At 42.2% G+C, this 27500-nt stretch overlaps 1 protein-coding gene across 1 annotated transcript in view; it reads right to left on the reverse strand.

The window, feature by feature from the left end:
- Positions 1-27500, reverse strand: part of pex7 (peroxisomal biogenesis factor 7) — a 115785-nt gene that overhangs the window by 36806 nt on the left and 51479 nt on the right. The window contains exons 6-8 of the mRNA XM_080452467.1: positions 21801-21907; positions 20623-20736; positions 5485-5540 (exon numbers count right to left, since the gene is read on the reverse strand). Coding sequence (XP_080308593.1) covers positions 5485-5540; positions 20623-20736; positions 21801-21907 — 277 coding nt within the window. The remainder of the gene's footprint in view (positions 1-5484; positions 5541-20622; positions 20737-21800; positions 21908-27500) is intronic.

Raw genomic sequence — 27500 nt, forward strand, 5'->3', positions numbered from 1 at the left:
GGGGGTCCGCGGGCTAATACGTGTAAATTTGGGGGTCCTTGACAAGAAAAAGTTTGAGAACCACTGGCCTAAAACATATGAAAACTGGGGGTCCTTGAAATGAAAAAGGTTGAGAAACTCTGCTGCACCACAGCTAGCCGAGGACATGGTATGGAGATAAGAGGAGATTAGCCACTTAGCTGAACGTAGTTCACAATGGACTGTCTGTATCTCAGTTGGTTTGTCTATATTGACTTCCTGATTAACTACAGACTGTTGACACCATTGATCAGATTAGCATGTGTGTACAGGATATCGACAGGACTAATGCGGGCGGAGGCCTACTGTACAGCCCTTTGACTTCAAAATAGATGTAAAAGTTGGACATTCTAGGAATGTGGGGGGGAAACAGTACCGTACAGTAGTTATAATTTGGCATTCAGATGAACAATAAATATGTTAAATTAGTTATTTGAGTGGTTCTCAAACTTCGTTTTATTTTCAAGGACCCCCAAAACTCTCAGAGTTACAGACCTGTAAGGGCCGTTTTGGAATCCCCCCAAGGAACCCTGAGGGTCGCTGGACCCCACTTTGAGGACCAATGTGTTCCTTTAACAAGTGCTCCTTTAACATAGGAGTACTCTACCATACAGATTGGTTAAAGTAATGTTGTATTCATTAAAATAAGTCTTTAAATGAAGGCAGCTTGAACCAGGCTGTGTGTGGGCATCAGATAAAGGACAGACTAATGATAGGGTACGTAAAGGACAAGCCAGGAGCTTAATGATGTAAAGAGAGGGGTGTTCTCTTAATGAGGCGATTATAGCCGACCACACATGGGAACCACTCGTATGTTGAGTGGGGGCTTTAAACATTCACACACATTCTGTGGGATATCCTCCGTTTACTACATGCATGTGTGCACGCATACACAATGAGCACGTTCTACGGCACACAGCTCGCTAAAAAGGCATGTACACACACATAGGGAACTCATGCATCGCACACAGGCACTGCACACGGCAGCTTAAAACAGAGATCATTACCTTCAAACCCCCAAAACACACATAATGCACGCACGCGCACGCACACGCACACACACACACACACACACACACACACACACACACACACACACACACACACACAATGAGTAGCTGAGCTTTAAGGACAGTGGACAACAAATGGGCTGTTGAATATCGCACATCTGTGACACTGTACCTGCTGCTGCTACAGTATTACTGATGCATACACGGCAAAATGTTAATTTGTGTTAATTTGCGGGTCCGTTTGGTTGCATTTACACACTCACAGTTACTAATGGATAAATTAACACTGAGGATTAGACTGTGTACAACCTCATTGTTCTACCGCCATGGATAACTGAAGACAATGTATTATTACCCTGTTTCAAGCGATGCTGAAGATTGTGAAGATTAATAATCTTCAGTCATATTTGCTTCCTGAGATATGATATGCAGCCGTGTAAAAGGAAATGTAGCAGAAAGATTAGCGAGAGAGAGACACTGGGTTGACGCGGGCGTAACAAAGGCTGTCAGTCAGATTCAATTACAATGACTTTAGTGAGACAGTCATTGTCAAGATCAAACATTAGGATAAAATATTCTACGTTAACAATGAATCACAGAATGCTGAATCACAATGAATCACAGAAATGAAACCCTGATGGCAAAACGCTGTCGTCTAAAATATTAACCACCAAATATTTAACCTGGCGTCCCTGCTGGTATTCTACTAGCCAGACATACGATACAAGCCACACAACCCTTCCACAATCTTCGAACGCTACAGAGAGTCTGTACTTCCGACTCTTCTTCCGAAGCTGTCATCTGACTGTTTGTCATTTCTGTTCATGGAAAAAGACATCCGCTTTATCTGCGGATTTTCAGTGCTTCTGATGTACAGCCTTTTAGGAAGTATTTGAAAATTGTGTGAGCAGTCTGTCTCAACTCAAAGAGACTAGCATTATACAGTTATTATGAAAAAAAGACATATAATAAGATGATATACAGTATATTTCTCGACATACACCAAAGTATATAGGGTTTAAGTGGTTTAAGTGGCTTTGCTGATGGTGTTTTGGTGATGGTGTTTCTTCTTTTTGACAACTGTAGTGTAGATACTCCTTTTTTTAAACTCTGTATCTGAACTTAAACTGCCTGAATTTCCCCTGCGGTATCAATAAAGGTCTATCTATCTATCTATCTATCTATCTGTCTATCTACCTTTGTTCACTATAGGAGCAGTTGAAACATTGGCAGCACCTGGCGATAGAGAGCGTGTCTCTCAATCACTCAAACCTGGGTCTCTGGTGTGTGATTACTGACCAGAAAACACTCTAACCACAAGCCTACCTCTCTGCCCACTGAACTAATGTCACACATAGAGCCATAAACACTGTGCTTGATGTTTTGAGAAGGGTCTAGAGAGCTATTTTCCAACGCTGCGGGCCGCGGTGGCTGATGATGGACTCGTTCACTCTATTGCGGTGGCTAAAAATAATGTTTGAAGGAACTCTACCGATGGCTCCTCATCCACACCGTCTGGTGGAGTAGATAGATACCCTTTCACAGTGGAAATTACCAGTACAAAAGGTACCAGAAGTGGGTAAGTGGCTGGTGGTGTTAACATTCCACACTGTTTGTCTGTGTGTTTGTGTATGTGCGTGTTTACGGTTCATGTGTGTGTGTGTTCATAATGGAAATGCTAATCAACACAAAGCAGAATTTCAGCCATTGAAAGCCAGGATCAATAAAACACACAGCATTGGCATGGAGCCAGCTCTCAACATTATTGATCTTATCAAACCTCCTTCTGCTTTCTTCTAGACATCTGTCCTTCTCTCTCTCCTACATCTCTATTCCTTACATTCCTCTCTCACCTACACAATTCCTACATCTCTCTCTCTCTCGCCCCAACATTAGATTAGTTTAGTTTAAAGTATTAGCACAATGTATATAAAAGGAAACATACATATTCATAAAGAAACAGCTTTTGAGCAAGATAAATGTTAACAGGCTTATTTGAAATCCTTCACTTAATGAAAGAGATCATTAAATAACATCAGTTAAGTTCAATAAGAACAATACAAAATCTTTTGGACTTGGACAAAACCTGCATAGAAACAAAAAAAGGTAAAGCAAAGAAACAACAGTGTGAAATGTGATGAGTAAAAATGTAATTTACTTAAACATACAGTATAGATGAGATAAGATATTATTTTAATTGTTTCCTGAAGGTTGTCAAGGAAGGTGATGACTTTAGTGATTTTATCTAGAGAGTTCTACAACCGAGGGCCGCTATATTTGATGATAAATCTCGCTTTGTCCCCTATGCACGTACGTACTCTCTCTATCCTCTATCTCTCTCTCTCTCTCTCTCTCCTATATCTCTCTCCTACGTCTCCCTTCTAGTCCCTCCCTGCATTCTTGTCTCCTATATTTTCCTACCCGCTTTCCTCACCTACTCTCTCCATAGTCCTCACCCCCCCCAACATCCCTGTATCCCTCCACCCAACCTCTTCCTGCATCCCTCTATCATTCCTCTCCATCTACATCCGGGACAACGCTCCACATGTGCCAGACTCTTCTCCCTTTCTGGCTCTCAAACTGTGGAACAAACTGCTATAGGTTCTTGGTTTACCTATGATCCTAGATTACTGAGGCACTACACATATTACCGTCACTGTCGGGCAGAAACCTCATATCTCCATATTTAAACTTTTTAATGATTTCGTTTTTCGTAAATTAATGCCCCACCTCATCGTACAAGAGGGTCGCGCAAAAGTAGCGTAAATAAGCTGATCTATATGTCGCATTACATTGTGAGCTTGCAGATCTGCTATTGTGAACGTGATTATGTTGGTCTGTGGGTTTCGTAAACATTGCGCCGATGAAAAGTATTAACACGAGCTTGTGACTAAATAATAACTACAGTGGATCCAACACAGTTTCTCAATTTCTTTGAAAAGTAACCGTTTTGGACATACAAGGTCTCCACTTGACAGAGACGATACGTTTCTTGATTAGTCCCTTCTTACTGCAGCTCTCTCTCTCTCTCTCTCTCTCTCTCTCTCTCTCTCTCTCAAGATTTCTCAAAAATAGCAGATCTACAAGCTCATAGCTATATCTGCTATTTTTGAATAGCTAAAGTATAAAATAATGCTTTTCAAATAAAAAAATTACATACAGTAGATGCTTCTCCCGGTCTTAAAGGGTTAAAGCTAATAGTCACCACTCCATCCCTGCATCATGTCATCCTTCTGTCCTTGATCTGTGCCTACGCTCTGAAATCCTCACAGTCAATTTAACTCTTAACAGAGAGTGTACAAATGGAACCAAACATACCCGTAAGGGTCCGTTTGGTTCCATTTGTACACTCTCAGAGCCACAGCGGATACATTACCAGGAGGACACAGACGGTCAGATACACAACATAAAATCCAGTGTTAATTTAACTCCGCACCCATGTTTGTAAACTTAGATTTGCAGTGCAGTCAGATACTGTAGATACAGAACAGATGCACAGAACTATTGATTCCATCTGTTACTACTACCATGTATACGACCCAGCGTGTACTACACTGAATATCAGCATCATTCTCTCTCTCATTCTCACACGCACGCACGCACACACACACACACGCCAAACCAAAATGCGTTTTACTCTTATGTACCCGTACACAAGATGTAATAAAGTAAAACCTTGAACACACACACACACACGCACGCACGCACACGCCAAACCAAAATGCGTTTTACTCTTATGTACCCGTACACAAGATGTAATAAAGTAAAACCTTGAACACACACACACACACACACACACACACACACACACACACACACACACACACACACACACACACACACACACACACACACACACACACACACACACACACACACACACACACACACACACACACACACGCACGAACAGGACGTTACCACACATGAGTGGATAAAACAGCCGCAACAACAAACATTATCAGAAAGACAGAAAGAGAGAGATGGGGGGCGCAGGGGGGGGGTAGAAAGTGGAGCGGCCGGGTGGGGGGGGGGGGCCTTGTAGACAGAGCAATGGGGGGGGGGGGGGGAGGACACTAGAATTCCAGAGAGAGAGAGAGAGAGAGAGAGAGAGAGAGAGAGCACATTATCCTAAGATAAAACTGAAGCAGTCTTGCTTGAAATTACCGACTTGAATTATGCCAGCCTTCACAAGATGATGAAAGATCCAATGCTTTCACATGTATCACCTCTCTGGTATATGTCCCTACCTCTTTTCCACTCTGTCACACACACGCACGCTCGCACGTACACACACACACACACACACACACACACACACACACACACACGCATGCACACGTCTTAATATAATCATCACACTGTTGTACAGTTACATTAACTGTGATCATCATTAGATGACAACACATAATAACATTCAGTAATTGATTGAACAATAATAATGATGTATTATTACCTGACAGTGAAGTCATAGGAACAGGATGCCAGCACCGTCTGACTGAACGGAGAAAACTGGAAAAAACACAAGAAAAATACTATGAGGATTAAGAAGGAATACTATATTAAAATTGCCTAAAGGGTTGACGGTGGACGTCACAAACGTAACATCCGTTCTTTCGAGGTGCACCGTTGCTCCGATCCGCACCAAATTTGGCACAAACAGTGGTCAGGGGTCTGCCATCAGAGCAGCCACACCAGGGGCCGCGTGTGTCCCCCAGGGGGCCTTGTCAGGGGCCCCCAGGGCGCCACAGGCGCATCGTTGCTCCAATCGGCACGAACACTGTTCACAAGCAAAAGTGATAACATCTGATTTGCTCAACACAACCTAGACTGTGGAGAGCATGGGAGAGTACAGTGGTGTAAGGTCACTAAGTGCATTTACTCAAGTACTGTACTTAAGTATGCTTTTTGAGGATTTTTTTCGCCTGCATGCAGCTCCAACATAATGCAACTGCACCACCAAACCTCACTGCTCAGTGCAACTTCATGTCCATTCTGAAGACCTACTGTATGGTCTAAAGCATTGGTTCTCAAAGGGAGTTCCAGGGGGTCTCCAGCTAAATGATGGATATTTGGGAACCGAATGGACCCTTATGGGTCTGTAACTCTGAGTGTGTACAAATTGAACCAAATGGGTCCATTTGGTTCCATTTGTACACTCTCAGAGTTAAATGAAAATGTATTTTACAATATAATTTAATAGCAATCCCACTAAATGGGGGCCCGTAGCCTAATGCTTATCACACTGGAGGTCCTTGAAATTAAAATGGTTGAAAATCACTGCTAGAGCCGAAAAAAATCTTCTCTTATGGGGGTCCTTGACATATCTTTTCAAATGGGGGATCGCAGGCTAATAAGTCTCAATTTGGGGGTCCTTGACATGAAAAAGTTTGAGAACCACTGGTCTAAAGCAGGGGTCTTCAACGTTTTTCAGGCCAAGGACCCCTTATCTGAGAGAAAGAGATGAAGCAGGAACACCCACTACATATACTGTAGGTATAAAATTGTGTTGCAGATTAAACTTTTGCATAGATTATATAGATAGCTTCATAGACTTGTTTGACATCAGTGTAAATTAAATGTATTCTGTTTTTGTATGTTTGTTTACACATGATATTTTCTATTAATGTGTGGTTTAAAAAAAATAATAATAATTGATGTATTTGGCCGCAGACCCCCATCTGAAATGTGTGCCAAGGATCCCCATAAGACAGTGGTTTTCAACCTTTTTCATGCCAAGGACCCCTAAATTGATAAACATTTGGCCGCGGACCCCCATCTGAAAATGTTTTGTGCCAGGAACCCCCAGATAAGAAGCAAAGATTTGAGTTAAAAATGTTCGCTTTAAAAAAATATATATATATATTCAAAGATATGCACACATTTTCAAGATTTTTCAAAAATAGCAGATCTACAACAAGCTCATAGAGGCGCTATGAGCTTGTTGTAGATCTGCTATTTTTTAATAGCCAAAGCTAAGTCGTTAAAATGATTGTGACGCAATGTTAACTAATTTCACTGGGGATCCCCTGGTACCCCCCCCCCCCAGGACCACTGGTTGAGAACCACTGCCATAAGAGATTTGTCAACATCTCAGCAGCCACAAACACATATACGGGGCTCCTCTGCATGATAATGTTTGAGAGCCACTGGCCTGCTATAGCAACAGATGTCAGAAACAATGTGACGTTTGCTACTAAGGGAATAGCGGCTTTCTGGGAATCGTAAAAAAGGTCCCTGGTTCCATCCCCGGGCTCCTCCAGGCTTTGTGTTGCCTGGTTAAAGTGTCCTTGAGCAAAACACTTAACCTCCCAGCTGCTCCCCTGTGCTCCGCTCACTGGAAGCAAGCCGCTGCTGGGTCAATGCAGGGAAGTCATTTACCCCCGAGGATCACTATAAATACCCTTTCTACAAATACCCTTTAACAAAAAAACCTGGACCTGGATGCACTAGAAAGAGAGAGGATTTAAGGGAACTGTTTTTCTTTGTGGAATAAATCGTTTAACAACAATCTTGTGTCATTTCAGTCTTGACATCCAATCATAAATATTGATCATGAAGCAGTACACTCAAGGCTGTGCAATACCGAGAGATATTCAGTCCCTAGGTCTTTAAGTCTATTCATATGCCATGTTTTTATTGTTGATATAAGAATGCACACGATACCTACACCTCTATTTCCACCTACTGGTGGCCTATACACCACGCACACCTGACCAGGCAGGAGAAGAGGGCCTGGTTGGAGGTTAGGTCATGTTTATCTTTTATATCATATTGATATCCAATGTTTACATGTGTTGCTACTTATTCTGCACTTGTCTTTGTTTCATCCTTACTTCGGTGCTGCTGTGACTGAATTTTCCTCTGGATCAATAAAAGACGGACCGACGGACGGAAGTAAGGATAGGCGGACGGACGTTGTATGGTATAGACTGACGTGGTGGTTTTCAAACTTTTTCATGCCAAGAACCCCTAAATTGACATACATTTGGCTGCGGACCCCCATCTGAAAAACGTTTTGTGCCAGGGACCCCCAGAAGAGAAGATTTGTGTTAAAAAATGCAAAAATTCTACAAAATTCTTCTAACACCAGGGGCCCTGAAAATGTTCAAAAATAGCAGATATGCAAGCTCGCAGCGCGGCACGAATGAACTTTTATACGGGTGAACATGTATTAACACCTTTTTCTGGGGACCCCCTGGAACCCCCTCAAGGACCACTGGTTGAGAACCAATGGTATGTATTGACTGACTGACTGACTGACTGACTGACTGACTGACTGACTGTCTGTCTGTCTGTCTGTCTGTCTGTCTGTCTGTCTGTCTGTCTGTCTGTTGTACTGTCTGTTGTACAGCACAACCTCAAGTATATTATTGCTTAATCATACATCATTGTGTGTCCTGCACTGAGCACAAACTCAACAACCACACAGTGTATGAGCAGCACATAGAGAGCAGCTTTTAGTGCTACTCAAACATATGGTGACTCAGCACATTTCAATGTACCATTTCTACGTTATTATACTCCCCTGCTTATTCTGGATTCACTCGTTACGTACAGAAACTGTAACTTTTCAGGAAATGGAAAAAAATTATCTGGTTTCCAATGGATCCAGGCAGTTATTATTTATCATATCTCGTTATTTGAAAAATAATTCAAGAATACAAACTTCAGTATTCAAACTGTTCCTGGGGGACCCCCATGGAACCCCCTCGTTTAGGACCCCTAGTGGGGAGGTCCCCGGACCCTACTTTACGAACCTGCACAGCAGTGGTGGAAAAAGTACTAAAATTCTTTACTTAAGTAAAAGTACCAATACTGCAATATAGAAATACTCTGTTACAAGTAAAAGTCCAGAATTCAAAATGTACTTGAGTAAAAGTACAAAAGCATAGGCATCAAAATGTACTTAAAGTACCAAAAGTAAAAGTACTAAAATGTTTGAAAATAGCCGATCTACAAGCTGATGCGACGCGTTGTGAGCTTCTAGATCGGCTATTTCATAGCCTATGTATAAAATAGGGCTAAAGTGGTTAATGAATGTTTCATAATATCATAATTTATATCTGAAAAGTAGCTAGCAACTAAAGTTTTCAAATGATTGTAGTGGAGTAAAAGTGCAATATTTGCCTCTGAGATGTAGTGGAGTAGAAGTAAAAGTACTGAAAATGGGAAATACTCCGGTAAAGTAAAAATTCCTCAAAAGTGTACCTAAGTACACCACTTTATACATGTACTTAGTTACTTTACACCACTGCTGCACAGTAAAAAGAGTCGAAGAATAGAAACCCTCTTATCTGAAATGAAATCATTACTTTTGTTGAAATGCTGAACATCATGTTCAAGGTCGTTGTGAGCTACTATACTGGCACAGAGGTGAGAGCTGAAAAGAGGCTGGTGCATTTCGTTATGCATTACGTCAAGTAGCGACTCTCTCTATCTCTCTCTCTCTCTCTCTGCCAGCAGCGTAGTGTAAGGTTGACAGCTCCTGAACCTCTACAAGAGAGTGTGGCACAAAATGAATGTGATCCCATTATGGTGTAACATTACTTTCAAGTAGGTGCAGTAGGTGGGCAAGGCGTTCAGTCAGGCTTGCCGTCTCTGTGTGCATGCTATGCAGTGGTGGACAGTAACTAAAGTACATTTACTCGAGTACGGTAATTAACCTGTTAAGACCGGCGGGAACGCATCTGTGTCATTTTTAAGATCTCTTCGGGCTATTCAAAAATAGCAGATCTACAAGCTCATAGCTCTATATTTTTTTAAGCTAACATTTGTAACTCAAATCTTTGCTTCGGGGGGATTCTACAAATGTCTTTTAATCCTAACAGTTTTTTGAAAAAACTTATGTTGCTATAATCAGTGGTTCAAGGACCACCCAAAATGATATTTTTGGCCGCGGACCCCCATCTCAAAATATGTTGTTCCAGGGACCCCCAGAAGCAAAGATTTGAGTTACAAGTGTTTGCTTTAAAAAATATATATATTGAAAGATTTGCACACATTTTCACGATAAAAAAAATAAATAGCAGATCTGCAAGCTCATAGCGTGGCACTCGGTACCGCGCTATGAGCTTGTAGATCTGCTATTTTTGAATAGCCAAAGAAATCTTAAAATGACACAGACGCATCCCCGGTCTTAATGGGTTAAGTACTGTACATGTTTTTGAGAATTTGTACTTGACTTGAGTATTTGTACTTTTTGAATATCACTCCACTACATTTCAAAGGCCAATGTTGCACTTTTGACTCCACTACATAAAAAAAGGACATTATGAATTAACCACTTACGGCCTATTTCAAATATAGTGAATTTATCGCATTGCGACACACGATCTTGTACTGTAGATCTGCTATTTTCACAGTTATTGATTTGCTTTGGGGGAACATTTTTAAATTGCTTGGGAAAATGTTAACACAGCAATGCATTGACGTTAAAAGAAAATGGAATAATTCGTACTTTTGAATACTTAAGTATTTTTTTTTAAAGCAAGTAGTCCAGTACAAATCTGACAGAGCACCTTTCACTTGTAATATCATATTTAACCAGGAGCACGTATACTTTGACTCAAGTACTGTACTGGGGGGGTTGAGTACTCTGTCCACCACTGCCCACTATGATGAGACATTATTTCAAGTAGGACAACAGGTGGGCAGACGTTCCGTCCCTTCGCCTCCTCTGTGCTATGCAGACAGAAGCTTGATTTATACTTTTTACGTATTTATTTAACAGGGACAGTGGTGTGTAAAGTAACTAAGTGCATGTACAATTTTTGGTTATATTTACTTTACTGGGGTATTTCCAATTTTCTTCTACTCCATTACATCTCAGAGGCAAATATTGTACTTTTACTCAGATACTTGCAGATATAAATATATATAAGTTATAAAATCATGAAACCGTTTTATTGTGTATGGGGGTTTATGGCCGAGGCTAATTTGCGACCCCAGTCCCTGGTTAGGCCTTTCTATACAAATCTACCTAGTAAAAATAATCAAAAAATTATCAATTACATAAAGTACAAAAAGGTCTCTGTATAAACGGTGTCGCTTGGCGAATATAAACAATCTGTGAGCTCACAACACACTAACACAGGGGTCTTCAACAGGGGGTCCGGGACCCCTAGGGGGTCCTCAGAGTTAATACAAGGGGTCCGCCAAATCTTTGAGTGATATGTTTTTTTTTTTTTTTACATTAACCACTTGAACCGTAGCATCCCTTTTCTGAGGAGAACTTGAGCCAAAAATAGCAGATCTACAAAGCACGAGGCGTTGTGAGCTTGTAGATCGGCTATTTTTGGCAAAGGGTTATACTGTAGGTGTAGAGGGAAAAAAGAGCAGCAAAAGTTTATCTGAAACACAATTTAAAAACAACATAAAGGGGGGTCCCTGCTTCATCTCTCTCTCAGCTAGGGGGTCCTTGGCCTGAAAAACGTTGAAGACCCCCTGCACTAACATCTTTCTGTCTTCCAAACCAGTGGGTCCTTGAGGAGTTACAGGTCTGTAACTCAGAGAGTGTGCAAATGGAACCAAATTGACCCGTAAGAGGTAGGTTTTTATAGTGCAGATCATTAGGGTCCGTGGGGTCCTTGGCCTCATGCTATCATCAAACTAGGGGTCCTTGACATTAAAAGGTTTTTTTAGAGCCACTGTTCTAAACGTCTCTCTATACAGTGGGTGTCCTCCTGTCTGTATGTCTTCTTGCTTTGTCTTCATAATGTCCTCACTGTCATAATGTCCTCACAATCGTATCGTATTCCTTTGCCGATTATCGTATCGATACAGAGGCTACCATATTGATACAGCAGGAAATGCTGTGTGACGTGGAAAAAAACAAAACAAGCATCAGCTACGGTGTGTTTGAGTGTGTCTGCGACTCAGACATGAGTTACAGTTACAAATTTAGAGAGAATATTTCATTTCAAATTGATTTGGAAACTTTACATTTTCTGACAATAATATATTGGTCAAAACATCGACAATCGGTGGTTATTATTCAAATTCAACACATATCGTATCGTGGCCTCTGTATCGTGATATGTATCTATCGTGAGGTTGTAGGCAACATCCAGCCCTATGGTCAGAGCACCCCTTATGCACAGACTTTTTAGGCTTTTTTTTTTTCTATTTTGAAAACCTTTTTAAAATTGTTCAAATAAGCCGATCTACCTTCTCACAACGCGTCGATGTAGGTCGGCTGTTTTCACTATTTTAAAATGTTTTTCAAAATAGTAAAAAAGGGCAAAAGAATGTAGGCATAAGGGGTAAGGCGGCGTGCAGTACCCACTATGACGTCAGTACTATGATGTATGTAATACTCATGACATCAGGGATCCGTATATGGGGATTCGTGGATATATTGATATTTTTGGAGGTCTGTCGATCCGAGCGACTTCACACCGGACACTGCACTGCCTCGGATCCTCAGTGACACACGTGGCCAGTTTCAGATTAAGTGAATTTATAGTTAGATAAATGGCCTATTTTATACTTTGTCGTATGACAGTGTCTCGCAAAAGTCACAAAAATAGACAAAATATACTTCTTTTTTTTTTTAACAAAAATAGGGATGGTTAAGTGTGCCTGTGGGTTTTATAAATATTGAAGCAATGAAAAGCATCAACAAGAGCTTAAATAATAACTACATCTGATCATCAATTTCCATGTCTTACTTTCTCTTACAGTCACTCCATCTCACACTCTCTTTCATTCTCCCTCTCATATCGTCTGTATTTTGTCTCTATTCTTCCATCTCATTCTTCCTTCTCTCCTTGCTCTTTGCTGATGTCTCCCCTCCACTCTCTACAGTAAATCTATACAAGGCGACAGATGTGCAAACACTAGCACACACACACACACACACACACACACACACACACACACACACACACACACACACACACACACACACACACACACACACACACACACACACACACACACACACACACACAATGAAACTGTCACAATGAATTCTTCTCTTTATGAACCGGGCGGGCAGTGATCGATTGGCCAGGTCTGGAGTAGGAGACAAGCGCTTATTGATTGGTGATGTCTTCCAGGCCTAAAAACACCTGGCGTGTAAAGCTAGTGTCAGCAAGAGGGGTCAGTGTACTGTCTGTGTGTGTCTGTGTGTGTGTGTGTGTGTGTGTGTGTGTGTGTGTGTGTGTGTGTGTGTGTGTGTGTGTGTGTGTGTGTGTGTGTGTGTGTGTGTGTGTGTGTGTGTGTGTGTGCGTACAGTATGTGTGTTTAAGGGGGAGTAGAGGTGATTATCTCTGCTGTATTACGCTGCAGTGTGTGTGTGTGTGTGTGTGTGTGTGTGTGTGTGTGTGTGTGTGTGTGTGTGTGTGTGTGTGTGTGTGTGTGTGTGTGTGTGTGTGTGTGTGTGTGTGTGTGTGTGTGTGTGTGAAACAGCTAACCCAGCCAACACCTCTACCGATAGGCATTAAAGCTGGCTGTCCATGGAGCGCAGTTCATTTTATAATTGCCAACACTCAGTGGATAAAGTGGATGTGTCAGTATGCCCCCCATGGTGTAATCTCCCCAACCCTGTACAAGGCTACCGGGTGACATTGTATCAAACACAAAATGTGCTGTCTTGTATGAGAGGAGGAGTGGAGGGAACCGGTGGTACCATAAAAAAAAGCGATGCGACGCGTTGTGAGCTTGTAGATCGGCTATTTTCAAATAGCCTCTGTATAAAATAGGGCTGAAGTGGTTAATGCATGTTTCATAATATCATAATTCATATCTGCAAAGTAACTAGTAACTAATGTTTTCAAATAATTGTACTGGAGTAAAAGTACAATATTTGCCTCTGAGATGTAGTGGAGTAGAAGTGAAAGTATTGGAAAATAGAAATACTCAAGTAAAGTACAAATACCTCAAAATTGTACTCGAGTACAGTACTTAAGTAAATGTACTTAGTTACTTTCCACCACTGGACATACAACTACCTTGGACATAAAATCAACATCGCAGGAGAATGGAAGGAGCAGGTCAACAACATCCTGTCTGATTTTACATCTCGGCTGGACCCGATTGACAAGATGTCCACTGCCTCTGACTATGAAGTTGGAAGCTGTCAGACAGGGGGCGCTCTCTAAAATTCAACACCTGTTCTTCAATGTCCACATCCAACAAAAAGTACACAGTGAGCCTAGTGCGAAAATGGTTTGGACTCAACTCACACAGCACACAATAACATCTTTCATCCACAGTGGGAGGGAGGGCTGGGGGGGGTGCCAAACATGGAATGGATAATACACCAGCATGAGGATTTACCACCTCCTGAAAATCCTCAACGACGGCGACAAGGATGTTAAGGAGCTGGCTCGATCCTCCCTGTTCCTGGACCTAAGGAGGCGTAAGGTCCCACTGGCCAGGGAGCCAGAGCCACACTTTCTTGGATTCAGGAGGAAACCCAGTGGGTCTGGTCAGATTGGCCAGATCTGAACGACCTCTGTACCCGCACCGGAGTGTCCCTGGAGTGGGTGCGGTCTGACTCTGAGGACTGTGAGGGTCTCAGAGGACATTATAACTGACCCCCTCATCCAGGTCAGGGCAACGGTCACCTATGATGGTCACAGTCACCTGTTAACAGGTGCCAGACGAGTCATGGATCTACACAAACATCAACAACAACAACAACACTGGACTGGACTAAAACTCCAAGGGAAACTTGCATGTCTTCCCTATGCTGATTACTCACACTCATTTCTTAAGAACACTGCACTCAATGAGGACATCACCACATTCACAGTTAAAGCCAGACTACAAGTCCTTCCCACCAGACTCAACAAAGGGATGTACATAGCACGTCACGATATATATAATATAAGATATATATAATATCATGCATCTATGGTGAGAATGTACAAACATTCCCGTGTCACTTCATCCATGTTCCATCTCTGTGATAACCCAGACATCTTTACATCTTTGACAGCTAATACACCAGATGTTGTTGTGGTTGATGAAGAGTCCAGAGAAGCTTTTATGACCATGATCAATAAATACCAACCATTCCTACATACCATCTCAGAGCTAGGTTATAGGTGCAGAGACTGCAGACTATTTGTTTTTATATTTGGCAGCCTAGGACATACCCACAGACTGGTTGTTAGAGGGTTTCAACAACTTGGGACGCCCAAAAAGGAGGCAAAAAGGCTGGCAAAGTATTGTGCTGTCTCTGCTATAATTGGCAGCCGCCATATAATGGTGGAGACGGTGTTACTTATACCCATAGAGTACTGAGTGACATGCTTATTGTATCATGGAGACGTATGCCATGATTTTGTGACCTTACTGCACCTAAAATATTTGTGTCCCTGTATGTTTTCTCCTTTATGTGGTCCTTTAGTATTTTTAAAAAGATTAAAGGTTTACAATTATGAAAGGATTCAGGTTGGTGTTAGGGGTAGGATTAGGCATTTAGAGGTCAGCTTTAGGGGTTAGAGTTATGCCTGATTCATACTTGTACCATATCTATACCTGGTTAATAACGCGTTGTGAGCTTGTAGATCTGTTATTTGTCTTGGCTTACGGCTATTTTCGATGCTGTCCTAAAATGTTGATGTCCTCACAAGTATAGTAATACAAACGTGTGAGTGTGTGCGTGTGCGTGTGCGTGTGTGTGTGTGTGTGTGTGTGATGACCACTATAGATTTCTTCTCATGCAGTGTGTGTTTAATGCGGACTGAGAGAATGACAGCTGTGTGGGAGTCACTCAGATACACCCCTATTACCCTGATTTAACAGCAATCACTTCACACTAACCACATTGTCACATGGTACATACTGTATGTGTGTGTGTGTGTGTGTGTGTGTGTGTGTGTGTGTGTGTGTGTGTGTGTGTGTGTGTGTGTGTGTGTGTGTGTGTGTGTGTGTGTGTGTGTGTGTGTGTGAGCGTGCGTCAGGCCTTGTTAATCCCACGTAACAAGGGACAGATTTGTGTGTGTACACACACACGACTTTGTGTGTAAGTCTCTATTATGCACACGGTTGTGACTGCGTGTGCCTGTGTGCGTATGTCTGTGTCTGGTGTTGTTAAGTCCATTTCAGCGGCTGGTTTTGATGCTGTCAGGCTTGTGTGTGTGTTGTGTCTCCGTGCAACACAGGACACACAGCACCGGACAGGACAGACCAGGGCATCTGTGTGCGTGCGTGCGTGCGTGCGTGCGTGCGTGCGTGCGTGCGTGCGTGCGTGCGTGCGTGCGTGCGTGCGTGCGTGCGTGCGTGCGTGCGTGCGTGCGTGCGTGCGTGCGTGGCTGCCTTACCCACTCACACCAACCCATGGTGCTTCAAACGCCATTTAACCAATTTGAACCTGGTGTCTCTATTTTAGGCATGTCATTATAGACAAAAATAATAATAAAAAAGGGGGAAAAAATCAGATTTACAAGCTCACAGCGCATTGCTACAGCCAGGCCCGAACATACCCATTATGAGAGACCTACCCAACCCACCCGACCCCAAAACAATTTGTTAATCAATGACCCAAACCCCACGACCTGCCCGAACTCCAACTGACTATCGCGGGTTTCGCAATAATTTATGTCTGAAGCTTACCCAAACCGCGTGGGACCCATGGGTTGTGGCTCAGACTCTCTCACTCTCATCTATCTCTATTCTCTTTACCATCGGCTGTACTTTTACTCCACAACAATTATTTGAAAACTTTAGTTACTAGTTACCTTGCAGATATACATTATTACATTATATAACATACATTAACCACTTTAGCCCTATTTTATATCTAGGCTATTTGAAAATAGCCGATATGCAAGCTCACAACGCGTCGCGATGTGACGCGTTTGTAGATCTGCTATTTTCAAACAGTTTAGTACTTTTACTTTTGGTACTTTAACTCATTCCCTGCCTAGAACGACTAAAACGACTTTTGTCCTTTAAGCCCCCTCTGCCAAGAACGACTAAAACGACTTTTAATTTTAAACGATTTTTTTTTTTTTTTTTTTTTTCTTATTTTTTTTTTTTTTTTTAACCCAAAGACCAAGGAGATATGATTTGTTGAAGATCTAGACTCCCATCCACTTCCTTGTTAACTTAAAACTTAAACATTTTGTATCTCGGCTCCTGAGTACTTTTTTTTTTTAATTAAAAATATCTGGCAGTGGGCAAACGCAAAAAAAAAAAGTTCTGGCAGTGAATGAGTTAAGTACATTTTGATACCAAAACTTTTTTACTTTTACTCAAGTAAATTTCGAATTCCGGAATTTTACTTGTAACAGGGTATTAATACTTTTACTCAAGTAAAACATTAAGGTACGTTTTCCACCACTGCATGTGGTTAAACGCGACACTTATGACATGCTGAACGAGTTAGCCCTGCTATCAGAATACTTTTCAAAAAACGCACAACGTAAGTAGCCTATGCAGACAAACCGATCAAGCGTAGCATTCTGTTCATTTATTAATGGACTGGGAGAACCTCCAGGGACCAAAGTACTTTCAGCCGAACCTGCAGTGTCAGAAGGCAGGTTTTGGCACAGTTGTGCTGACAGACAACTCCAAAACACTTTCCATCAAGTGTCAACAGTTTCTCAGAAGTCTCAGCAATAATCTAAACCGTTGAATGGTCAACACTTGAAACCTTTCAAGGACAACTTTGTTTAGTTTTTTATAACAAGGGTTCTTTTATTAGTTTGTAATGATAATTAAAAGATGAGTGTTAAAAAAAATCATTTATTGCTTTCTGTCGTTATAGCGATTTTAAAGGAGCATTCGGGTAATTGGTAAAAATAAAATAGGCCGTCTATTTTTGTCTCCACGAGGCCAAAGGCATGGAGGCCAGGGCAGTACCTTTCTTGGCCTAGTGAGGATGTGTGTGCAAAGTTTCACGGCAATCGGACGCTGCGTTCATGATTCGAGGCATTTTGTACAAAACGGGCCACTCCTGCAAACGTGGATGGAATATGAAGAATCCGACAGATCTGTCTCGATCACATGACAATAGAGATAATGTGTACCGATTTGCGTGATGTTTGGACAAAATCTGTAGGAGTAATATCAAAACACGTGTTTTCTTCGGCCTCCTGGCTATAACAGGCCGATGTGAAAAAGTTAGTGCAGAGGTTCTGCCCTGGCCCCCATGCCTTCGGCCTCGCGTAGACAAAAAATAGACGGCTTATTGTGTGAAACATTTTACCAATTACCCGAATGCCCCCGCCCCCCCCAGTTAAAAATCGCTATAACGACAGAAAGCAATAAATGATTTGGAGATTTGGAGAGATGGAAATACATGAAGCCTGCAAAAGATTCAGGCGGCCTACTGTTGGAGCAATTAATGGATAGAGGGATTTATTGAGAGCAATGGAATGAGGTTCCGGCCTTTATGTTGAAAGTCATTCCATGCAGCGCTGAAGAGTGTCGAAAGGGGATTCAGCCAGATTAATCTAATTATCACACAGACCCGCACACATTTGCTGGTTGAACGGGTATCAGTCTTGACGCTCATCAAGTTACATACAGTACACAGGCCAACAAACCAGTGACATCCAAACCAAACATCCGACAGGATATGCGTCTGAATGCGTGTGCTTTTGTGCACATCATTAAAATAACAGAAAATATATGTGCTGAAAATAAAACTAAAGCCTAGCCTAGAGTCCATTCCTTTCAGAAAAAACAAACAAACAGACAGCTGTAATTTAAAACAAACACACGCATCTCTATGACCTCTTGCACAACAAAATTGTGTGTGTGTGTGTGTGTGTGTGTGTGTGTGTGTGTGTGTGTGTGTGTGTGTGTGTGTGTGTGTGTGTGTGTGTGTGTGTGTGTGTCTGCCTGCCTGCCTGCCTGCCTGCCTGCCTGCCTGCCTGCCTGCCTGCCTGCCTGCCTGCCTGCCTGCCTGCCTGCCTGCCTGCCTGCCTGCCTGCCTGCTGTCTGGAGTGAAAAACAGCGGACGACGAGACAGTGAGTGTCTCCGAGTCTGTGATCACTGATCTGTCAATCAACGTGCGACGGAACATCAAGCGCACTCCACCCCCTTCTAGCACTGAGAGAGCAGCAGAGAGAGCAGCGCTGTTCTGGACTGCGGCTACAAGGGAAACTAGCTTGTCTTCAGTCAGCTGATCCCACTCAGTTCTAAAAAATGCAGCGATTGATGAGGATATTCTCATCTTCACGGTGAAAGCACGTCTCCATGTGCTCCCAACCAAATTGTATCTGTCCATCTGGTATTCCAATAAGCATGACTCTTACTGTCTACACCATGGACAGCATAAGGTCGTAGGGTATGTTAAACGGTTGTAATGTTTACTAAAGACTGTACATAGCCGGACATGACAGAATTGTTGACATTATTACCAAAGATGTGTCAGCTACGTATGTTTGATTCTTCTGTTGTGTTTTTACAAAAACTCGAGTGTGAAACCAGAAATGTTTCAACGCAATGACCCCCATGTATTTGAAAATATAACTGCAAATACACCGGATGTCATTGTGATTGACGAGGACAGCAGTGAGGTTTTCTTATTGGAAGTTGGCTGTACTTTTGACTCAGGTTTAGAGGAAGCCATCTTACTAAACAAGTAAAACACCAACCATTAGTACAAGCCATTACACTGTACATCTAGGCTATAAGTGTCAGCTCGTTGCTTTTATATTTTAAGGACCCCAGTGGAAACAAGCCATAGAGCTCTCTTGGGTTTAAAATCCTCTTAACAGACCTTGTATTGAACTGTACTTCCCTGTGCTTGTCTTTGCAAACTGGTAATAAAGTATGCAATGAATCAGCCATGTCCGCAGGCTGGTGGTGAAGAGCTTGAGGATTATGAGGTTGTCCAAGTGTAAAGAAAAGCAGCTCGAAAAATACAGCTCAATCTCCTCCATTTCCAGGAGACGGTGCTTCCTGTATCCATAATTTTCCCCGGTGTTGGTAATAAACCCGGGGGTCATCGCCATGCTGGCTTGTGGTGGACATTTTTGTCAAAATCTAATTTTTGCCACGGACACGGACATACAAAATGAGTGGACAATAATATTACCACAAAACACATATTCCTATAGCCCTGAATGACCATAACAGGTCTGTAACTCTGAGTGTGTTCAAATGGAACCAAATGGACCCTTACGGGTCCATTTGGTTCCATTTGTACACTCTCAGAGTTAAGGGGGTTACTTAACAAATACAACATTTGAGAACCACTAGTACTAGTGGACTGACTCCTAATATGCCGTACATACAGTGTCGTAGTAAATACGTGTCATACATATTCTGAAGAAAACCTTCAGTAATTGGGTCTTATGATCAAAATAAGAACATTATAATGGTTTAAAAAAAAAAAAAACATTGCCACAGACAAGACACAGACACATTTGTCTGTGTACGGACATATTGATGACCCCTGAATATACCAGATGGGAGTGTATGACCTATGTTCACTGTGAATGTGTCCCATGTTTGTCGTTTTCCGTTGTTTACATTCTGTAAACTAGTTTGGAGCCATGCACTGACGCACATGTTATTTCGAGTATGTACTGTATGGCATCAGAAGCAACGGAAAAATGTTTGGGTCCTTGTGTGCGTGCATGCGGGCGTGTGCGTGCGTGTGTGCGTGTACAGTACATGTACCTTGACTCTGCGGATGGCATAGGAGTGTCCCAGCAGCTTACAGACCGGCTGTCTGACATTCCTCAGGTCCCAAACACACAGACTGCAGTCGACCGCTCCTGTTACTATAATGTTCTACAGAGAGAGACACAGAGATCACGACTAAAAACCATGTTCTACAGCAGTAGTTATCAAACTCTTTCACGTCAAAGACCCCCAAAATGATATGTATTTGGCTGCGGACCCATAACTCACACAAAAAAAAATTGTGCCAGGGATATCCAGAAGCAAAAATTTGACTTAAAAAGGTTCGCTGTACATATAAGATTCGCAAAAATGTTCACGATTTTATAGCCCAAGTACAAAATATGGTTAAAGTGGTTAACACATTGAGTGCCATAAACGGTCCGGACCGTTTTTGACCCATTTTTTTTTATATACGTGGGGCCCACGTGGGGCGCTCTAACAAAACTTTGGGATCATCCAAGGAGTCTCTGAGAAGGAGAGGCCGGATGTGGATCCATGTCAAAAATGCTTCCGGTCGGCCGCTCCAATGTTAACTCCTTGACTAAAAGCTTAATATCTCCATTTCTTTTTAACGTGGTGGAAGTGAGCCGTTTTCGATCAGCGATCACTCTGCAATGGAGGATCGCGTTAGGAATATTATTGTTCCAGGCGTTAGTCGGGACCCTCCGCCGTCTCGCATGCACGCTTTGTTTACATGCACTTCCACGTCGGGGCTTCTACAGCACGAAACGTATCAACGTAAGTGGATGGAAGATATGCAGGCACTGAACGTACCCTATTTTAATAAACCTCTGGCACACAATGTGTTAAAATGATTGTGAAGCTATATTAACTCATTTCCTGCCAGAATTATTTCAGATTTTTTGCTGTAGACTGCCAGAGATTTTTCATTGAAAAAAAAAGTTCTCAGGAGCTGAGATACAGAATTATTTTTTAAATAGAACGCAGATCTGCGTCTTTGGCAGCCAGGCGAGAAATTAAATAGAATGCAGATATGCGTCTTTGGCAGCCAATGTGTTAACAAATTTAGCTGGGGACAGGGGGGCACAATTAAAATTAATTAACAGTGAAATCCTCAATGTTCTACTATGCAGAAGAAAAACTGAAAAACAATAAGGTGAAATACTGAACGTAAACCTTTTTGAGTTAAGATTTCAGGCGATGATGTTTACCTGGTCGTACTTGCACCAATCGCAGCTGAGGATCTCGGCTTTGTGAGCCGAGATGGCCAATCGGCAAGCGGCACTCTTCACATCCCACACTCGAAGCGTTCCGTCACCTAGCAACATAGAAGATGCATCAGACGGGGTGTTTTTCTCCTTTTAGTGGCAAGATAGCACAACCTCATAGACACCTTAACCCATTCAATGCGGGAACGCATCTGTGTCATTTTATAGATTTATTTGGCTATTCAAAAACAGCTCATAGCGCTCATGAGCTTGTAGATCTGCTTTTTTTTTTCATGAAAATGTTTGCAAATCTTTGAATGTTTATTTTTTTAAAGCGAACATTTGTAACTCAAATCTTTGCTTCTGGGGATTCTAGAAATGTCTTCTAAATCCTAACAGTTTAAAAAATATATATATGTTGCTGTAATATCAGTGGTGCTCAAAACCTTTTCCATGTCAAGGACCCCCAAAATGATATGTATTTAGCCGCTGACCCCCCTATCTGAAAATAGTTTGTTCCAGTGACCCCCCCAGAAGCAAAGATTTGAGTTAAAGATGTTCGCTTCTTCTAAGATTTGCACAAATTTGCAAGATTTTTCAAAATAGCAGATCTACAAGCTCATAGCGTGGCACCGAGCTTGTATATCTGCTATTTTTGAATAGCCAAAGAAATCTAAAATGACACTTGATCATACAATCATGTGCAGCACACAGGTACAGTACGTTGCAAATGAACTTGACCGCTCTTCATAGGACACAATGGAAAATAAGTCACGGTACTCAAACATGACTGCAATGACTGAAATGGAATTCCATTAAGCTTTCGGCTGCAGTTTGCAAATCAGATGAAATCAGAATAACGCTTAGAACGGTGACCTTTCCTTATTTTAATATATATATATCGTCTCTGTCGGGTGGAAACCTCATTACGTCCAAAACCGTTGCTTTTCAGGATTCAAATAGAAAAATAGCAATCTGCTACAGTACTTTTGCTGCTTTTGTGTGACGCTGTAGTATGATCAAGTAGCACGTTAATTTACTAAATAAACAATATACTCCTTTCATGTGTGAGCGATTCCAAAATCCATAATACCAAACCCCCAATCCTTGATTAATTAGTTAATGATTAGTTTAGACTTACATGCAACCTGCATGCACTCGTGCATTCTCAGTGTTTGTACTGTATATCAATAATTAATCTACATTGCATTACACACAGACATATAGTTGTAACATCAAGGGGTCTTATTGGGATGGGATCTTATTATAAATATTTTAGTTCCATCCAGTGTCAACAGTTTCTCTGAAGTCTAAGCAATAATCTCAATAGTCTCTTTTCTGAAACAAGAACTAAGTGAACCTTTTTTTAGTTATTAGTTTTAGTTTTCTTTATATTTGTTTATTTGTATATATCTATTGCATATTGTCAACTGTAATATTCCTGTCATTTTGTTACCCGTTATGGGGTTACGGAGGTAAATTGGCATTCTTGATAAATCCGGCATGTGGATGTTCATTAATGTGCTCAAATCCCTACCAAATAAACTAATAATATTAAGATGATGCAGACCCCTCCTGCACTTTACTGAGGCCCTGTAAGCTGTTCTGCGTGTCAAGAGTGATGCTTATTGTTCTGCTTGAACGCACAGAGCACATGACTCACGGCGAAGACAACAAAAGTTCATCATTTGGGCCCTAGGTTTTAGGAGCGCTGGTTCATTCAAGGAGCATTCTGCAAAGAGAGAGAGGGGGGGGGGGAGTATGGGGAGCAATACGAGAAAGAGGGAGAGTGATAGAGAGACTCTAAATTAATTCTAAATTAATGGGAGAGGAGAGACAGAGTGACAGTGTGACAGCAGATTGGGACCGAGCAAGGGTCGGCTTGGGACAGTAAGTTTTACTGGGAACTCCCTGTAAACTTTGTTGACCGGGGTCCCCCAGGGTTCTGCACTTGCTCCCCTCCCTTTTTTCCCCCTCTACACCAAATCTATTCACCGATTTTGGCAGAATGTTTGCCTATTATGATATATAATAATATATAGGGACGTCAGGGACAGAATAGGGACGTCAGGGACAGGGTTCATGTAGTTAAGCATTCCCGTGCCCACACAGTAGGGTATCTATACTCTAAGCCAGTTAGTAGTTCTCAAACTTTTTCATGCCAAGGACCCCTAAATTGATATGTATTAGGCCGCGGACCCCCATCTGAAAAGGTTTTGTGCCAGGGACCCCCAGAAGAGAAGATTTGTGTAAATAAAGTAAATAAAATAATTAGCATAATTATTCAATATTTTCCAATACTTTCAATATATATTTTTAAATGTTCAAAAATAGAAGATCTAGAAGCTTGCAGCGTGTCACGTCGTGCTGCGCTGTGAGCTTATATATCTGCTATTTTTTAATAGCCAACTTATACGATATGGATAAAGGGGTTTAATATGGCTTTATGGGACCCCCTGGAACCCCCTAAGGACCCCTGGGGGTCCCCAGACCCCAATTTGAGAACCAATGCTCTAAGCCAGTGGTTCTCAAGCTCTAGACCCAAAAGAGAAATCAGATGTTTGCCCGGGCTTTTACAAGCTCAAAACGCATCACGAAAAAGTGTTTTCTAATTTATGGAATTTATTAGATTTTCTTTAATGTATTCATTAAATCAGGGGTCTTCAACCTTTTCAGGCCAAGGACCCCCTAGCTGAGAGAGAGATAAAGCAGGGACCCCCTACTCTATATTGTATAAAATTGTGTTTCAGATGAGATACGTTTTTTTTAAACTTAGTCTGCTCTTTTTTCTCAACGCCTCGCAGCGCGAGGCGTTGAGAGCTTATAGATCTGCTATTTTGGGCTAAAGTTCTCCTCAGAAAAGGGGATGCTATAGGGTTCAAGTGTTTAAGGTAAAAAAAAAGAAATATCACACAAAGATTTGGCGGACCCCCTGAAGTAGCTCTGAGGACCCCCTAGGGGTCCCGGACCCCCTGTTGAAGACCCCTGCATTAAATCATTTTGAAAAAGAAAATTAGAAATTGTTTTTAATTCACAAAAGATTCTCATCTTTTTTTGGAATGTTTTTTGAAAATGTTTTGAAATAACAATAATTAAAAACAAAATGTAGGAAATAAAATATGAAGGGATAGTAAACTATAAAAACCCATAAAAATGCGACCCATAAAAATGCATCCGCGACCCACAAATGTGTCCGCGACCCACTGTTTGGGAAACAGTGCTCTAAGCTGTGCAGCCATCTTCTTGCTCTGTGAGTGTCAAAATGTTGACGTCCTCACAAGTCCAGTAATACAAACATACGTGTGTGTGTGTGTGTGTGTGTGTGTGTGTGTGTGTGTGTGTGTGTGTGTGTGTGTGTGTGTGTGTGTGTGTGTGTGTGTGTGTGTGTGTGTGTGTGTGTGTGTTCTTGAGGGGGCACAGGGTCTGCCAACAGACTGCGACACTCATCAAGCAGAACATTGAGACCTTTCTCTCCTCTCCCTCCCCCGCTCCCTCCTCCTCGCTTCATTTCCCTTATCCTCTCTGCCACCTTCTCTTCCTCCTCTCCTCTCCCCTCCCCTCTTTCTCTCTCTCTTCCTCCCACTCAGTGATGGAAGAGGTACTCACATTTCGTAATAATACTCTGAATCCGCAAAGTAACGAGTAACGTTAGCAAGTAAAAAGTACAATATTTGCCTCTGTGATGTGGTATAGTAGATGTAAATGTTGTATAGTAGGAGTATAAAGTATCAAAGTAACGTAAATGCCAAAAATGAACTCAAGTACAAAATAAAAACACATAAGTACAGTATTTGACTAAATGTACTTAGATACTTTCAGTGCACCACTGCCCCCATTCCCCTCTCTCTTTCTCCATTTATTTCCTTCCTGTGATTCATACTCACTCCTCTTTTTGGACCCAAAGAGTCAAACCTGTGATTTTGCCTGTGTTTAGTGTGTCTCCCAACAAATCCTATTACATTACATTTTTAAAGGGATAGTTCACCCCCAAAATTACTTATTCTATCGATTAGTCACCCCATGGAGACACGAATTCATGTCGCATTCCTAAGCCAATAATTTCCGGTAGGAGCGGTTCCGGTAGGAGACACAAAGAGTCTCATTTGTGTCTCCTACCGGAACCGCTGCCTACCGGTCCACTGGTCATCAAATTATTGGCTTAGGAATGCGACAAAAACCAAAAAAATATCCATGAATTCAAGTCTCCATGGGGTGACTAATTGATAGGGACATCTGTTAAACTTGCAGTGGCACCGGACGAACGGTTTTGACATGTCGTGTTTCTTGCCACAACAACAAGCCTCAGTTGTCCAATGCACCCACGACAGGTTGTTTTAGACCGGATGTCAAAAGTCCTCTCATTCACTCATTAACATCTTTCTCCTTGTAGACTCTCTCTCTCTCTCTCGGTCTCCCGGTGTGCCGTTCCACTCAGCAGTTATCATCCAGATAAATATCAAACATGTTTGAAAATGATCGGGACGGCACCAGTCGTCTGTGAGCATATCTTTAAACCCCTCACACTGGAGGATAGTCTTGCCTGATATTTACTCCCGATCTAGGCTGGGTAGGGATCCCCCCCCCCTCCCCCAATTGTCGGGAGGGGTGTTTCCTGAAATATCCCTGATTATCTTGTAATGTGAGCGGAGCTTTATACAGGGCACAACTAGGTATAAATTAAGAATATTATTGTCTCTCCTCTCATCCCTCCTTCCTCTCATCCCTCCCTCTCTCTCATCCCCCCTTCTTCTCATCCCTTCTTCCCTCTCATCTTTCATTAACTCTGATCCTTCCCTCTCATCCTTGACTCGTTCTGTTCATTCTCTAACAGTCTAAACCACACAATGCACGGGTCATCTTTCTCAGTCCGTCTACACAGCACATTCAGAAGTGCTCATTTAACTCTGACCGATAAGGGCCCATTGTTACGCTCTCTCTGAAGAGTTAAATGAACACTCCTGATTTTACTAGTGTCCATAGTACTTCTTTGTCCTTGGCCATTTCTAATCTCATCTTCCGTGGCTCTTTTAATCTTCTCACTTTCCTCTTTCTGACGTGTGCGTGCGTGCGTGCGTGCGTGTGCGTGCGTGTGTGTGTCAGTGGGTTGTCGGTGGGTGGGGTAGGGATGTGTGGGTGTATGGGTGGGTGTGGCTGGGTGGAGATGGGTGTGTGTGTTTGGGGGTGGGTGGGTGGGTGCGTTTGTGTGTATCCTGAGAATTGAATTCAAGCTTTATTACATAGGTATGAATGCTGCTTCAGCAGGCTGCCAACACTTACACACACAAACACACTTTACTCCCCTACTCAGCCAATTTTAAACCTCTCTCAAAATGAAAGGCGCAGCCAACTTTAAATTGTTTTGACCCTTTGCACAAACAGGGACTCCCCTCTGACAGATTTCAGAACATCCACTACCACGCACACACACACACACACACACAGTGTGCGCACACAGAGATAACCCATTCAAGTCACACTGACATTATTTCAGCGCACAATACCGACAGAGAAGGTTCAGCGAGGCCATCTCAAGTTTGAGCAGCACTGCGCTGCACCAGTCAATGAACAGAAGTATTGAAATCTGAATATAACACAGACCACAGCGCTTTCCGGCTCGTGAAAAGGCTCGCGATTAATCACCAGAATGGAATGCCGCGTCAGTGTGGTGCTAGGGTGGCTGGGCAGGCCAACTCAGAAATTAAA

This window comes from Gymnoscopelus braueri (genome assembly GCF_963280865.1).
Source record: "Gymnoscopelus braueri genome assembly, chromosome: 16".
Lineage (NCBI taxonomy): Eukaryota > Metazoa > Chordata > Actinopteri > Myctophiformes > Myctophidae > Gymnoscopelus > Gymnoscopelus braueri.